At 44.7% G+C, this 14761-nt stretch overlaps 1 protein-coding gene across 1 annotated transcript; it reads right to left on the reverse strand.

Annotated features, from left to right (window-relative positions):
• Window positions 1–11978: 11978 nt before the first annotated feature.
• On the reverse strand, window positions 11979–13696 carry LOC136529968 (glucan endo-1,3-beta-glucosidase 11-like). Its single transcript, XM_066523019.1, has 2 exons — window positions 12917–13696; window positions 11979–12565 (listed from the first exon to the last, which is right to left on the reverse strand). The coding sequence occupies exons 1-2, from the start codon at window positions 13671–13673 to the stop codon at window positions 12378–12380; spliced, it is 945 nt and encodes a 314-aa protein (XP_066379116.1). The 5' UTR covers window positions 13674–13696; the 3' UTR covers window positions 11979–12377.
• Window positions 13697–14761: the final 1065 nt, after the last annotated feature.

Consider the following 14761-nt stretch of genomic DNA (forward strand, 5'->3'; position numbering starts at 1 on the left):
AGTGAGCAGGTTTGAGTATCAACTGCACGTGCGGCACTCACGTGTATCATAAAACTTTATTCACAATAGAAGAATTATATACGCACACTTAATAAATTATGTTCCATGGTAAAATGAATTTTAACCAAATAGCAAGTAAACATAATTAAGGACAAACTTTGGTAAGGAAGTTTCAAGAGGCTTAAAAACTTAATTGATATTTGTACATACAATTTAACAATTAAGCAAATGCATCAATTCTTGCCCCTCAAGAGCGAGCCAAATTAACTGTTTAGGCATACCATATTTTAAACAGTATTTTCATGAGGACTTCTAAAATTTGTAAATCGGTAAATGCCATCTGGACTGTGTAAATTAGATGGCAGTGTATTTATGAGGCTATAATCGAGCATGTTTCGAGGATCCTCCTCCCTCTGGTTAGCTTGATGAGGAACTTGATGATAATTAAGAAGCATGGCAGGTTTGTGCCGAGGGCATCACACGCGGATTGGACACGCGGTGGTGGACGCGAGCTAGCAAATAAACCGTAGCAAAGAACTGCACTATGATATTCTGCCATATACATGTAGAGATATCTGACGGGGGCATCACACACGGATCAAACACACGGTGGTGGACGCGAGCAAGCAAACCGCAGCAAAGAACTGCACTATGATATCCTGCCATATACATGTAGATATATCTCACTTATGTCCAATGAATATAATAATAATTATTATATATAGAAACATCTCTACTAATTGCAGCACACTTTATCCTACTACAACTTCATTCATCAAAGGAGCAGAAATTAAAGTAAAGTCCATTAATTAAGCACCTGAAATATCATCAAATGCGTCATGAATGACAAGGCTCTCCAGCGATCATTTTTGACCAATCTTGGACAATGACCTTTTCTTTGACCTCAACTAAAAAATCAAAGGACACAGATTAGATGAAAGAATGACCAAATGGCAAATGTGCTGACAGTAATTGAAGTACGACTGCAGATATAGTATGCAGAGCAGTAAACTCATCATCAATTAAAAGTCTATTTTGTTATAGATACTATATGATCACTTAAAACCAAGAATATACAAACGAAGGGGCAAAAGTACACTTGATGACCCGTAATCCAATTATTCTGACAAGAAAATCTGAAAGAAACGACTACTCAAAGCAGGGATGCCAATGCAATGACCTTGACAATAACTCTGAAACAAAGTATTGTATAAGATGACTAAACAAACCTAGAAACATAGACAACGCATCAACATCAACTAAAACCAATGAGCATGAAAAGTGACATATATAGTCTATATCGATCTAACAAATTAAATTATTGAATGAACAAGTAAAACTGATGGTTCTCACCTCATTGCTGTGCCCGGACTTCTTGTGGTAGTTGGTTGCCCTGTGGGGAAGCCGTGCATAGCACCTGCAGCAGAAAGACCGAATTTTTTTTTATACGTGGAGAGGGATCAGAGTATGCGGCTATGGCCTCTGCCGCCGTGTAGGACACGGAGGCCCTGATGGCATATGTACCACGCAGGCCGTCGGGAACGTCGTCGGTCGAGGGTCGCGAGGCGGCGGCGGCGTGCGGGGGCGAGAGGAGGAGGGCGGACGCAGGCGTGCCGCCTGATGAAGCTGGACGCCGAGAAGTGCATGCCGTACCTCCTGGACGGCACGAGCGGCCGGATATTCGCCTCGTCGTCCGGCCTGGGTGGCCGCGGCGGCGGTCTGAGTGATGGCCGCGGGTTCCGCACGTGCCGGCGGAGCCTCGGAGGCTACAGACGTCGCTGGGACGGGGGCACGATCTCGCGTCGGGGTGCCGCGGTCTCACGTCGTTGGGGCGGGGGCGCGGGCGGTCGTTGGGGCAAGGCACATCCAAAGAAGTAGGACCATCGAATGTGGTTGAGTAAGGAGAGAGAACGAGTGAGAGTTAATCCGGTGCGTACGTTTTTAATGTGATCTTTATCTGTGTGCGTTTCATGGGGTGGACGTAGTTTAGGTTGTGACTGTAGATGTGGGATTTGTTTGGTGGCTGTAGGATAATTTAAAGTGGTGTATTATAGGGGTAGAGATAGAGATAGAGATAGGCCATCTTGTCCACCTAATCCTGGGTTGGGCTACTACCGATTTCATCATCCCGGCCCATGCATCTATCTCTAGTCAAAGCAAAGGGAGATTTTTTATTCCATTGGGCTTGGATTTTGACGGCTCAACGCATGCTCTTTGTCGTCGTTCTCATTCAGGCATTCACCAGCTCATCCGATCCCACAGTGCAGGGAGACGTACCCTTCATTAATCAATCCTGAGACGATATGTAAATGCAATATATAGAGGGTGTTTGGGACTGCTCCACAAACTCTGCTCCACAAACTCCACCGTGGAGCAGCTCCACAAAAAACTGGAGTTTGTGGAGTACCTCTTTAGGTGCTCTCACAACTCCACCCTTTTTCCTGGAGCAGAGTGCGTGGAGCTAAAACCGTTTGACTAAAAAACGTGGAGCAGAGCTGAAAAACGTGGAGCGGAACAGTCCCAAACACGCCCATAGAGTCTCTAATGTAAGATTAGAGACTCGTTTCAATCTCGTGTCACTAATTAATTAAGGTGTCTCCTTTGTGTAGTCTTATTAACATATAGTGATGCATGAAGCACATCCCTTGCAAACAACTAGCATAGATGCATGCATGGGTTTGTTCGTAGCAGGAGGCTGCATGTGCAGGGGATGGATGGAGTACGTAGGTGTAGGTAACGCCAACGATGGTGGCCGGTCTTGTCGATCCCTGCACCAACCTAACTGAAGTCCATAATATGAGAGGCACGGAGGACGCATCGGATCGGATATGCAAGGCAAGTGGGCCGGCCGGGGACGCCATGATGCGCGAAAGGGAAGCCGGCTCGTCGACGATGGGACGGACGGAGCTGGGAGGTCCGCTTCAACTCAGTCCGGCCGGCAGGCGTCACGGTGGAGCGAGAGGAAAACGACGCACGAGGCCCGGAAAAGATAACGAAACCAACGATTGGGGGCGGCTGCCGTGTCCTTTTCTCCCGTCTACCGGGCGTGTCTCGTGATCTGAATCCAGACGAGACGAGACGAGACGACGACCTGCTTCCTCTTGCATTGGCGCGCGATCCCATCTCGGCGCGCCTCTGGAACAGGCTTGGGATCGACTTGCATTGGGAGGGGGCCGGGAATGAAGAAGAGGAAAAACCACACACGAGCTATGCGCCTATATATGCCCTAGGGTAGGCTAGCTAGCTAGCCGTGTCGATCTGTGAGGAGCAGCAAGTTTTCGCGTGAGGCCTTTAAGGGGTGTTTGAGGCCTCTAAGGGGTGTTTGGTTCTGGAATAAAATCTGCATTTTAGTTGGACTAAACAGCCAAACACTTGGATTAAAAGTGGACTAAAATTCTTTAGTCCTTTAGTCCACAAAACTAGACTAAAATTGACTAAAAGGTGTTGGGGACACCCATGTCTCTTATTTATTGTCCTATCTCTCTCCACTTTAGTCCATTTTAGTTCAAAGAACCAAACACCACTTTAGTCCACTTTTAGTTCATGGACTAAAGTGGACTAAAACTTTTAGTACATAGACTAGAGAACCAAGCAGGCCCTAACTTTAGCTAAATCATATAACCTTGTGTGCCGACTAGTCTACCAACAACCCACGCTATACTAGTTCAGCTCAGCATGAAGCGCTACCTCAAAAGATCTCCCTACGAATTGGAGGCCCTTGTGCGAAACACGGCCCCCTAAAATATAAGCAGCCAGCCAAGCAGGCCGATGGGCAGTGGCCACTAGGCTTATAATTTTTTGGTCCAATTAAGTAATCAACAATACAAGGCCTGTATTGTAGTGTTGTATTTTCTTTTCTTTTATCTAATACTTGATTAACCATTGTTAATTAGTCTTAGTGTAAATTTCGAGGGGCTTTAGACTTTGGGGGCCCTGAACAGTCGCACACCTTGCTCCTCTCCATGGATGTTTAATTTGGTTCATTTGCTGAGAAAAAAAGAATTGAAATGTCATGAGAAAGCTAAAACAAAAGACAATATGAGAGGTGATGATAAACACACAATATTTCAATATGGTAGCCAATGGGAAACATAGGAAACAACAGATCTTTAAATTAGAACAATAAGATAGGGCTGAATTAAAAGCATCAATCACAACCTATTACAATGGGCGTTTAGGTCAATCTCAATGGGGGGTTTCATAGAGTTTCATGTACATTAAATATGCTAACATATCACAGTATTGATGAAGAGAAGGATGATGAAAGTTTTATGGAAGTAGAGAGAGTTTCATGGGGATGAAACTTTTCTACACTGTTTCCAAAATATTGATGTATTGAAAACTAGGACATGAAACCCTCACTGAGACTGGACTTAGGATTATTTGGAGAAATGATTTTGGTATGGTGAAAAACCAAAACCAAGGTTCCCTAAAAAAATACAAAACCAAGAAATAACTCACGTTATAAAAGAGGAAAATAGAGAAAATAGCAAATTTTTATCAAGTTTATGTGACATTATAAAAGGGGGCTTTTAAAAAAATTTGCTGGTTTATATGAACATTGCATCCTCTTGCATGTATAGATTCAATTTTGGAGTAATTACCCTTCTCCCAAAAATAAAGGAGACAACAAAGATGCAATAGTAGAACTCATTTCTATGCTCAATGTGAGATTTAGGCCTCATTAAGCACAACTTCCCAATAGCTTCAGGAGTTGTTTTTTACCAAACAAGTCATAATAGAGCAGCTCCTCGGGTGGAGCTCATTAAAATCCGCTCTCACAGCTTGTGATCTGGATGGAGCTAAAAATACTAGTTTCTCCCATCTCTCTCTCTCTCTCTCTCTTATTTACTATGAGAAGTCGTTTTAGCAAATATTTTTATCAAAACAGCTTCAACACCACCAGTGGAGCTATTCGTGAAGCTAAAGCAAAAAAAAAATGCTCCATGATAAAGAAAAGTTGTACTAAACGGGACCTTAAGATTTTCACCAAAGCATACAAGTGAACTCATGGGAGTGGCTATAGCAAAGTGGTAAGACTGTCTCAAACAGCTTGTATGCCAGGTTGAAATATTATGGAGGGGGTTGTGATATTACTGAAAACAATCCATGAATTACACAACAAACATCTAAATGGGGGGTGATATTGAAGATTGACTTTAAAAAAAGGCCTATGAAAAAGTGAAATGGTCTTTTCTTCATCAAACACTTCATATGAATGGTTTAAGCTAACAGTATTGTGGTTTGATCAAAATATACGTCAAGGGAGGTGGTGTAGGCATCAAGACTAATGATGAAATTAGACACTACTCCAAACAAAAGAAGGTGTCATGCAAGGAGATCCTATGTCACATATATTTTCAATATTGCAGTTGACATGCTCTTGATACTAATATTTTATTTTTTGTCTACCTTTTCCAATTATTTTCTAGTATATTTTAGATTTTGCTTAGCTGATGATATTTTTTTGGAATTTACTCCAGCAAACTGTTATAAAAATATACCTATTTCGTTTTTTTTTGGCCTTGCTTAGAATATTTTCCTTGAAAGTAAGCAAACTTGTTTTTTCTTAGGTCTCATTTTGTGTCTGGACAATTTTCCTTTACGCTTAGAACAATTCCTACTTTCTTTAAACAGAACATATTTCGGTTGCCCCAAATTACTATTATTCCTAGGAAATATAAGAACGTTTTTTAAAATTAAATTTTATTGAACCAATGACATGTATTTTGTAGAACCTTTTAATTTAGGCTTGAATATAATGAAAGTTCCAAATTGGTTTATGTTTTTGTACGGCATGCATTTCAACAACATTTTCGAAGTTAAGGGGTGTCCATGACATTCCCTCAAATGTTAAAGGGCCGCCGACGCATCTTACTCAGAAAGAAAAGGAAAAGAAAAAGAAAGGAATAAAATCACTTGTATTTACGTTGGCCAAAACTCTTGATATTCTGCCGTAGTCGAGAAAGGAAAAGAGCCCACGCACTGGTGGCGACTTGTTGTTCCTCCTTGGGCGACGGAGTTTGGGCCTTGGAATTCGCGGTCCATGGGCTCAGATCTACTGTATCTAGGAAGGGAATGCCTCTCGTACTCTGATCATGTGGGTTGTGAGCTAGGTCAGCATTAAGGCCCATCTGCCGAGGACTCTTTGACTAGACTGCTTGATCGGCCCAATCGTAGAAAGAAAAGTCCCCGTTCTGGCCTTGCAGCTTGTTATACCGGCCCACTCATCGGATCGGTATGACCGTATCAGCTTGGCTCCACATTGACCACTGCTCAGCAAGTGCCTTTAATATCTCCACACTGGCCAAAATAATTCTTGGTGTGATTATCAGCTAGGAACTTGGTTCGTACCTTGCCAGTTCCAGCAGGCCATGGATTTTCTATGCGGGTGGAACTTGAAGGTTTGTGGGAGAGTTGGATGGACTGCTTGAGTTGGGTTCCTAATCCCACCGAGTTCATACTATCAAAGTTAACGGACCTTCAGAATGATCTGAGAAGCAAGATTTATTATAAAAATATGAATTTGGTTAAACTTTTGGTTATTTTAACTCAGCTCCTAAGATTCGAATACATATCAATTCGATAGCCCCGCTCCGTTGTTATCCGCTACATTCAAAAGGGTCTGAGTGAGATGGATCTTGGAAGTTTGGTTTTTGATTGGATAGTGATCTCGGGCTCGAGTGGTTGATCTTCGCGGGCCGTGAATGGCCATGGAAAGGAGTATTGATGTCAATATGTTCGATCGAGAAGATTGGACGATGAAAGACGGATCCTTTGTGGTTTGAATAATAGGTTGTGGTCTCGATATTGGGCTATGGGCTGATTGCTTTCTATATGAGCCTCTTGTGATTGGGCTCTTGTGGGTGGATTACCCGATGTGTACTCATCTTCCAACAAAGAGGAGAGGATAGGGCTACTGCTGGTCCACGCATGATAGCTCCTCTGTGTCTTTCCGAAAATTACTTCGACTGGCAAAGGTGAAACCAGAGGAGATTCAAAGGCCCAGTTGAGAACAGCAAGCGTACAATCAATCGGTGTATGGAAGTTCGGTGAAGCTATATTATGAAAACAGAAGATTGAGCAACTTCCCTGGCTGAGACCCGCTATTGGAAGGAAGAAGGAAGTCTACAAAGCGTCAATTCTAAGTAAGTTCGGGTCCAATTTGGTTATCCCATTTTTCTAGCAAACGCTTTGAAATTCTCACTCTTGTGCTTCGAGCTCTTTCCAAAAACAAAACCGCCCAACATCGATCCTATTGAACTTCTGACTCCTCGCTCTTCGCCCCTGCCCCTCCACCCAAACCTCCTGATCCCTAGACCAATCGGTTACGGAACCCTCAACAGCAGGCGGAGTTATATATTAGGAACCCCGTCCAATGGAGCACCCTTTTTTGGTAATGGAGCTATGGGCGACATTGAGAGAAAACTCGACTACTTTTCACCTTAAACTAGGGCTGAGAAGATCGTGGCCGTCTGCCCAGAAGAAGAGCTCGTGGAGAACAAAAAAAATAGGAATTAGTTTGAGTTACTCTAAGGGTATACTATTTATTCGGAGAGGCCCGCCTTTTGAATATCTCAATAATGACCTCCATAAGATCTGGGAACCCAGAGGGGCTCTTGAGATCATTTCATAAATGAATGGCTTTTTCCTCTTTTAATTCCTGCTGGGGGAAAATGGTTCCAAAGTGCTCGAAGGCGGACCTTGGCTTATTGGTGGTCGGGTTTTCATCCTGAAAAAATGGGAAAGAGGATCGGATGTCCGTAAAGACCTCTTACAGAACGTCCCTATGAGGGTATGGTTCCCTCAGCTCAGGCTCCACCTCTGGTCATCCAATATTATAGGAAGGATTGCTAGTACTATAGGTAAACCACTTTATATGGAGAAGAAGACTTATACTAAATCCCCTCTCGTGTTTGCCAGGGTCTGTATTGAAGTTAATAGAGCAAAGAAGCAGCCTTCGAAGGTTTGGATCAACATTGGAAATTGAAGCCTTGAGGAAGAATGTGTCGAATACTAATGGATTCCTCTTTCATGTACTAATTGCAAGGCCGCGGGTCATAACCGGTGAAAAGTGACTCAATCTTTGGTGCCCAAGGATTCTGCACAATCTGGAATATCAACTTAATGCCTCTGAGAACTGTCAAGCTACCTCCACAAGTTTGTAAGGCTGTTAGCGCGCCCAATCCTGAGCTTGATAACCTTGCTAAAAGGTCCTTGTTTGGTTTTGGTAATTGAGTGACAACTTAGGTGGACTAATTGTGTTTATATGAGATACACAGGTGATTAGTCCACAGGTACATGTGTGTGAGCAACATATGCCATGGAGGTAAAAATAGCTTGGAGATGTTGCAAAGCTCACACATATGATGGTGAAGGAGCTTAAATGCACATGAGACATGACATTGAGTCATGTGATCAAGGTGGAGAAGATCAAGACAAGACTTGGCTTGATGGACCGGCTGCAAGCGTGAAGGGCAAGTCAAAGGCTTTGGAGTGATGGACCGCATGGCGGTGAAGCTTGAACAAGACTTGGCGCCGATGGACGATGGCAACGGTGAAGAGCAAGTAGAGTCAAGATCGATGAACCAATATGATCACATGATGATATGAAGTGGATCATATCATTGTTGATCATGTTGGTGCATGTGTTGCATCAACATTAGAGGAGATGGAATGGAATGCGCAAGGCAAAGGTATAACCTAGGGCATTTCATTTCACCGGTCATAGGTGTGTAGAGAAGTTTATGACCGGGTTTAGGATAGATGGCCGTACTATCAAGAGGGGCAAACTTGTTTGCATATCGGTCATCTAGTGCCACTCGAGTGATCTAACTTTGCATTGTCGCTAGGATCGAGTGGTGTGGCAAGTTGAGTGGCTAACATCCTTTGGGAAATGATTGTGAAAATGCTAACACACATATACATGGTGGTGTACACTTGGTGGTGATTGGCACATTTACAAAGGAGGTGGTGTTTGCAGGGATGAGATGGGTTTGGGTCCCTATTCGGCGCTTTCGGGAAAATGGAAGGCCTATTTTCTATTGCGCCGGATGCAAATTCTTGGTGGTTAGCTCATTGGAGCAAGGGTGAAGAAGTTAGAAGTGAAAGCAAGTTGATCGCGAAGATGCTGGCGTCGGTCAACTGACCGGACGCTGGATCTGAATGCACCGGACGCTGGAAAGCTGCGTCCGGTCAGGCTGACGTACGGTGACGCAGTAGTTGGAGTGTGACCAGACGCTGGCTGCGTCCGATCGCGTTCGACCGGACGCGTCCGGTCATGCTCGGGAGCTTACTGGAAATGACCGGACACTGGGGGTTCAGCGTCCGGTCAGTTGAAGCTGCTGCGTCCGGTCAAGTCAAGTGACCGTTGGAACTGGGACATGTGGTCGTCTGCGAGCGACCGGACGCTGAGGTCCAGTGTCCGGTCAACATGACCGGAGCGTCCGGTCGGCCCGACCGTTGCCCAGTGAAGGGGTAACGGCTAGTTTAGCCCTTGGGGCTATAAATAGAAGTGGCCTTCGGCCATGGCTGGTGCTGAGCACCTCAAGGGACTTAGTGTCCATGCTTGTGAGTGCTTGGGAGCCCTCCATCACACATATACTTGATAGTGATCATTCGATTGTGTGAGTGAGCGATTCTAGTGCAATTGCATCGTGAGGTTGCATCGAGTGGCACTAGGTGATCGAGTTGCAAGCCAGTGGTGCTTGTTACTCTTGGAGGTTGCCACCTTCTAGACGGCTTGGTGGTGGTCTCCGTCGAAGCCCGCAAGAAGCTTGTGCGGCGCTCCGGAGAAGTGCTTGTGAGGGGCATTGTGCTCGCCCCGCGGGAGCCGCGAAGAGCAACTCTAGTAAAGCGTGTCATTGAGCTACCCTCACTCAAGGGGTAGGTTCTTGCGGCGCCCGACGTGCAGGCTTAGCGGGTGATGCTAATTAGCCGCCGAACCACCAAGTGAGCGGTCGACACAACGGGGACTAGCATGTTGGCAAACATTGTTCTTCCTGTTGGTTTGCATCCCCATTACACAAGCTTGCAATTACTTTTATACATATTAAGCTTGTGTAGTTGCTCTTGTAATTAGATAGCTTGTGTAGCTTGCTAATTACCTTCTTGCTTGTGTAGCATAGAAGTAGCTCCCTTGCGTGGCTAATTTGGTTTTAGTAACCTTGTTAGTCACATTGCTTAGTTTGTGTAGCTAAGTATTTATGCTCTCTAATTAGGCATTGGTTGCCTTGTTATTGAGCATTGCTAGTGAGCTTAGTTAGCTTTGTGCTTTTGCTTACTAGCATGTGTAGGAGCTCCCTTGTTGCTTAAAGTACTAGTGGCATAGGTTTGTGTAACCTTGCTCCTAGAATTGTTTAGGAGAGCTCTAACTAGCCAGGCACCTTTATTGCATAATTGTTATCTTTGCAAGGTGCTAGTGAACATATATAGTGGGGTATAGTCTTGGCTAGACCGATAGTTTTAATTCCGCATTTGTATCGGTTAGTCGACGCGATTAAGTTTTAGAAAAGACTATTCACCCCCCTTTAGTCTGCCATCTCGACCCTTCACTTGCCCCAGAGCTTGAAGCGATTCCTCCTGGTAATGTATGCGAGATTGGAGCCAAGTAAGCCATTGAGCATTCCTCATTACCTATGTCTAATTTCTTTTTTTGCGGGCTTAGAATCGGCTGTTAGCTCTAGAGATGTCATTATGTAACCAAGCCACCAATCTGAGTAACCTTCCAGTGCCTTAATCTCGGATCCTGCTGGTTCCACCTCCACTGCTCCTGTGGTTCTGGACGAGATTCTTGCTGTATCAGTGGCCATGAAAGAGCACAATCCTTCAGCATTGTACTGGAGCAGAGAGAGTAAGTCTATATCATACTCAGAGATAGATCCCCCAGTGTCCTGGCTGCGGATAAGCCTTCTTGGATCTAGCTAGTTGGGAAGTTTATTCTATCTGTGAAAGGTGAGGGAAGTGAATGCAACTCTAAGAAAAAAGCTAAGGCTCGGAGCCAAACAAGAGCAATGTAAAGTGCCTCCAACAGAGGAGGGAGTTCCCCATCAAATCTAACCTCAAACTCCTAATGTATGTCCTCATAACGAACGCTAGAGGGATGAACAATATTGAGAAGCAGAGGTAAAGACGGGAGCTTATAAAAAAGAACAAAGCCTCTATTGCGGGGAAAAAGTCTGTGAAACCCAAAGTTCTCGAAGGGACATAGCCAACCGCATAAACTCTGGTTTGAATGCCCATAGAGCTACAGGAGGGAGAACCATTCAACGAGAAATGACGATCAACATGGCATATCAGTAACCGTCGTTGAATTAGTAAGCGGTTCTAGTGCTTGAGTACTAATGAGGGAAAGGGATACATAGCCTTTAATGACAAAGATAGAGAAGTTCCACAACATACCTGACTTGCCGGTCCTGAACTCTTAGGTAGGAGCACTCCTCTTATGATGGCAAAGTGAGTCTGAAGGATAAATAAAAAGGACCTTCTTTCGTCGTCTTAAATGGAAGACTACTCTTTTTCCTATACCTCAAAACTTATGGAAATAGCTTTACTTTCCTTTGGTATGGCTAGGCCCAGGAGACTAACATCTTGTGGGTTGGGTACTGTGCTCGTCTCCGAGCGAGCTGTCTTTTGTAGAAGTACAAAACCTAACCTATTGGATATTTCTGATTTGAACTTATACATAATCAATCTTGTGGTGTGCTTTTTCCTTGATAGCTTCGCATTTCTTGATAGCTTCGCCTTTCCCATATAAGAAAAAGAGGCAAGAAAAGAAGACTTGGGCAATGAATGGCGATGAAAGGGAAATTGGTCTTGCCCCTTTACCCCTTTTTTACTAGATCTTTTAAAAAGCAGCACATATTCGAACTCAAACTACATTATTTTATTGTACAAAAAAGTCATCTTGTTCAAAAAGTTATATTATATTATATCATGACATAAGGATATCTTTATAAATTATCAGGGGCGCGCAAACACGTATCCCTCTACCACAGACTATGACGTCCACTCTCCTACCACAGACTATGACGTCCACTCTCCTACCACAGACTATGACGTCCACTCTGAGATGACCATGGCTTTTCGTGATCACCCATAGACCCCGTCCAAAGTATGTATGTTTCAAGGTTGCCCCTCCATCTATCTTTATTGCTTCCCCGCTAACTTCCCCGTGCTTGATTAGCCGATGTGGCAGTAGTTTGCTGCTAATCAGATGATTTGCGCATGGCGCAGTGGATGGGCTTGATGGCGGTAAGGTGTCCAATACATGCCTGTTCCGGCCCACCTAAGCCAGCCAACGCGCGGCCCTTCCAATCCAAGTTCCAACATTCCAACGAGCCCTTGGCGGAAATGCACCAGAGCACAGGAGTAAGGTATTACGTCGTACCGACGGCCTGAACCTGTATAACTCGTGTGTCTCTATTGCCTTCTTGTTCTTGATTACACGCTCCTCTACTGATCAATCTACCATCGCGGGGTGCCCCTTGGTGGACTGCCGACGATATTCTGTCGACACGGACACCACCGCCAAGCTTTCCACGCACCGCCGCCGCCTGCTCTTCACCTGTGATTGTGAACACAGAGGCAGCTGCCAGTGAGCAATAGATAACAATCCAAAGCTGTATGTAGTGCCGACAAAAGCATTGCTTGTAAAGGAGGGCTAGAATAAGCCACAGTAGCCTGCTTTGCTAGTGCCATGCATGATTACTCACTCGATGATCAAATCTGCCATTTTTAACAACATTTTTTTGAATAAAGATAGGAGCATGATGTGCATCTGTTCCGATTTTCCTATGCAAACTCTGTCCAAAATGCCTAGTGCAAACTTCACAAACTGGCCAAACTCAACTAACATGCAGACTATCTAAATGTAAAGTTAAAAAACAAGCAGCTAAAGTGGTTCATGATTACATACCTTGTTCACTGCAGATGGCGTAGTTGGCCCTGCAGATGGCGGCGCGCGCGGCGTCCACCATCGCGTGGAGCATGTTGTCGTAGCGCAGCCCCGTGGCGGCGTCGGCCACGCCGGCGGCGTTGGGCTCGAACAGCGCGTAGCCCAGGTCCACCCGGTCCGGGTCCGCCTTGTACGCGAAGTACGGGTACGCGTTCACCAGGAACGGCGCGCCGGTGCGCGCCAGGAACCCCAGCAGCGGCGACATGTAGGGGAGCACCTCGCGCCGGAACGCCGCGGCGGACGGCGGGAACGAGGAGGACAGCACGGCGAGGGAGTGCGCCGTGGTGACGGACACGCGGGAGGTGAGGTTGCACGCCGCCAGCGCCGCGTGGAGCGACTCCATGGCCGGGAGCAGCGACCGGAGCATGGCGGCGTCCGTGCCCGACAGCACCTCATTGCCCACGGTCACGGCGGTGATGGACGTGGCGGGAAGGTGGGGCAGGAGGTTGGCACGCTCCCACGCGGCGGCTGCGGACGGGTCGGCGGCCATGCGCGGGACCAGGCGGTCCGGGACGCCCACCGTGAAGTCGACCCCGGAGCCCGCGAACGCGCGGAGCACACAGGAGTTTGGCCAGGAACGGACGGGTTTGGCCAGATAAATCACACAGGAGTTCTCTCTGTGCATAGAAAAAATAGTGCGAGCTTGCAAAACACCTCCAATGACGATGTCATCGTCGGTCTCCGCTTTCACGTTATCTATGCATGTGATGTTGGCCATGTTCTATTGCTATAATAAGGTCATATGCACACATGAATATTACACTTTTGACACCACTAATAAAATTAGAAGTAGTATTAGTTGGTTAGGTTGATCGTGGTAGAATTATTTGATTTAACAATGTTTATAATAAATAGTATTAATATTTATATCTTTAACTTAATTTACTACGAAAGTATATTTTATAATCAATTTAATGATACCTACTTTGTCTTATCGTTATCAGTATATTTTTATATAACTTTAGTCAAACTTTAAATTGTTTGATTTCTTAAAAAGCTAAAATTACAAAAAAAAAAATGACGGCGGAGTAGATATATGAACAATAAGGAATGTAGGTAACTTGTATGTCGGTGCCCTTAGTGCTGAGACAACGTGCGAAATATATAAAAAAACAAAAGAAAAAGAATATGGCCAGTCCTGTCCCATTCACTCTATCAGGTAGCCGTGTAAAAAAACAAAGGACATGTCTAGTCCAGCCAGGAGCAGGTTGCGGTGAAAAATAACGCAGGTCCATCAGCCTATTGGCGTGTGGGCGGCCGACTGGAGCCTCTCGGCAAAAATTACATCTACGTGGACAGTACATAGGCCATGTGGCACCTCCTGTCGCCGGTCGGCGGTTGAATCACGATTAGATTCTGTCGGCCATCCAAAGGCCGATATCTTCTATGACGGTTGTTGGATGCCCAACAGGATGCCAGTTTTACACTTTAAAAAAAAATAAACATCTAGATCTACAATTATTTATTAAAATAATATTATTTCAAAAAATTCCCGGAATGCGGCCAACAGGTAAAGGGCATGGCTGGTAAACTGACACAGCTGTTAGTTGGCTTCGTCAGCACATTCATTCGTCATTTGCCCGTACTTGTAATCTACCGTACAAAAGAAGGATACGTGCCGGTCAAACTAACTCAAATTTAATCAAATTTATAGTAAATAGTACTAACATTTATTTCTCTAAATAAATTTATTATAAAAATATGTTATGTAATTAATCTAATAATACTTATTATTATATATATACATATATATTAGTATTTTTATATAAATTTAGTCAAAGTTCAAACCGTTTGACTTCTCGAAAA

This window comes from Miscanthus floridulus, chromosome 19 (genome assembly GCF_019320115.1).
Source record: "Miscanthus floridulus cultivar M001 chromosome 19, ASM1932011v1, whole genome shotgun sequence".
NCBI lineage: Eukaryota > Viridiplantae > Streptophyta > Magnoliopsida > Poales > Poaceae > Miscanthus > Miscanthus floridulus.

Bases quoted from the DNA above. Each gene is read 5' to 3' on its own strand.
- LOC136529968 (XM_066523019.1), bottom strand. From the start codon at position 13,673: ATGGCCAACATCACATGCATAGATAACGTGAAAGCGGAGACCGACGAT. The intron at 12,566-12,916 runs GTATGTAATCAT...TCACAATCACAG, and splicing joins CGCCATCTGCAGTGAACAAG to GTGAAGAGCAGGCGGCGGCG.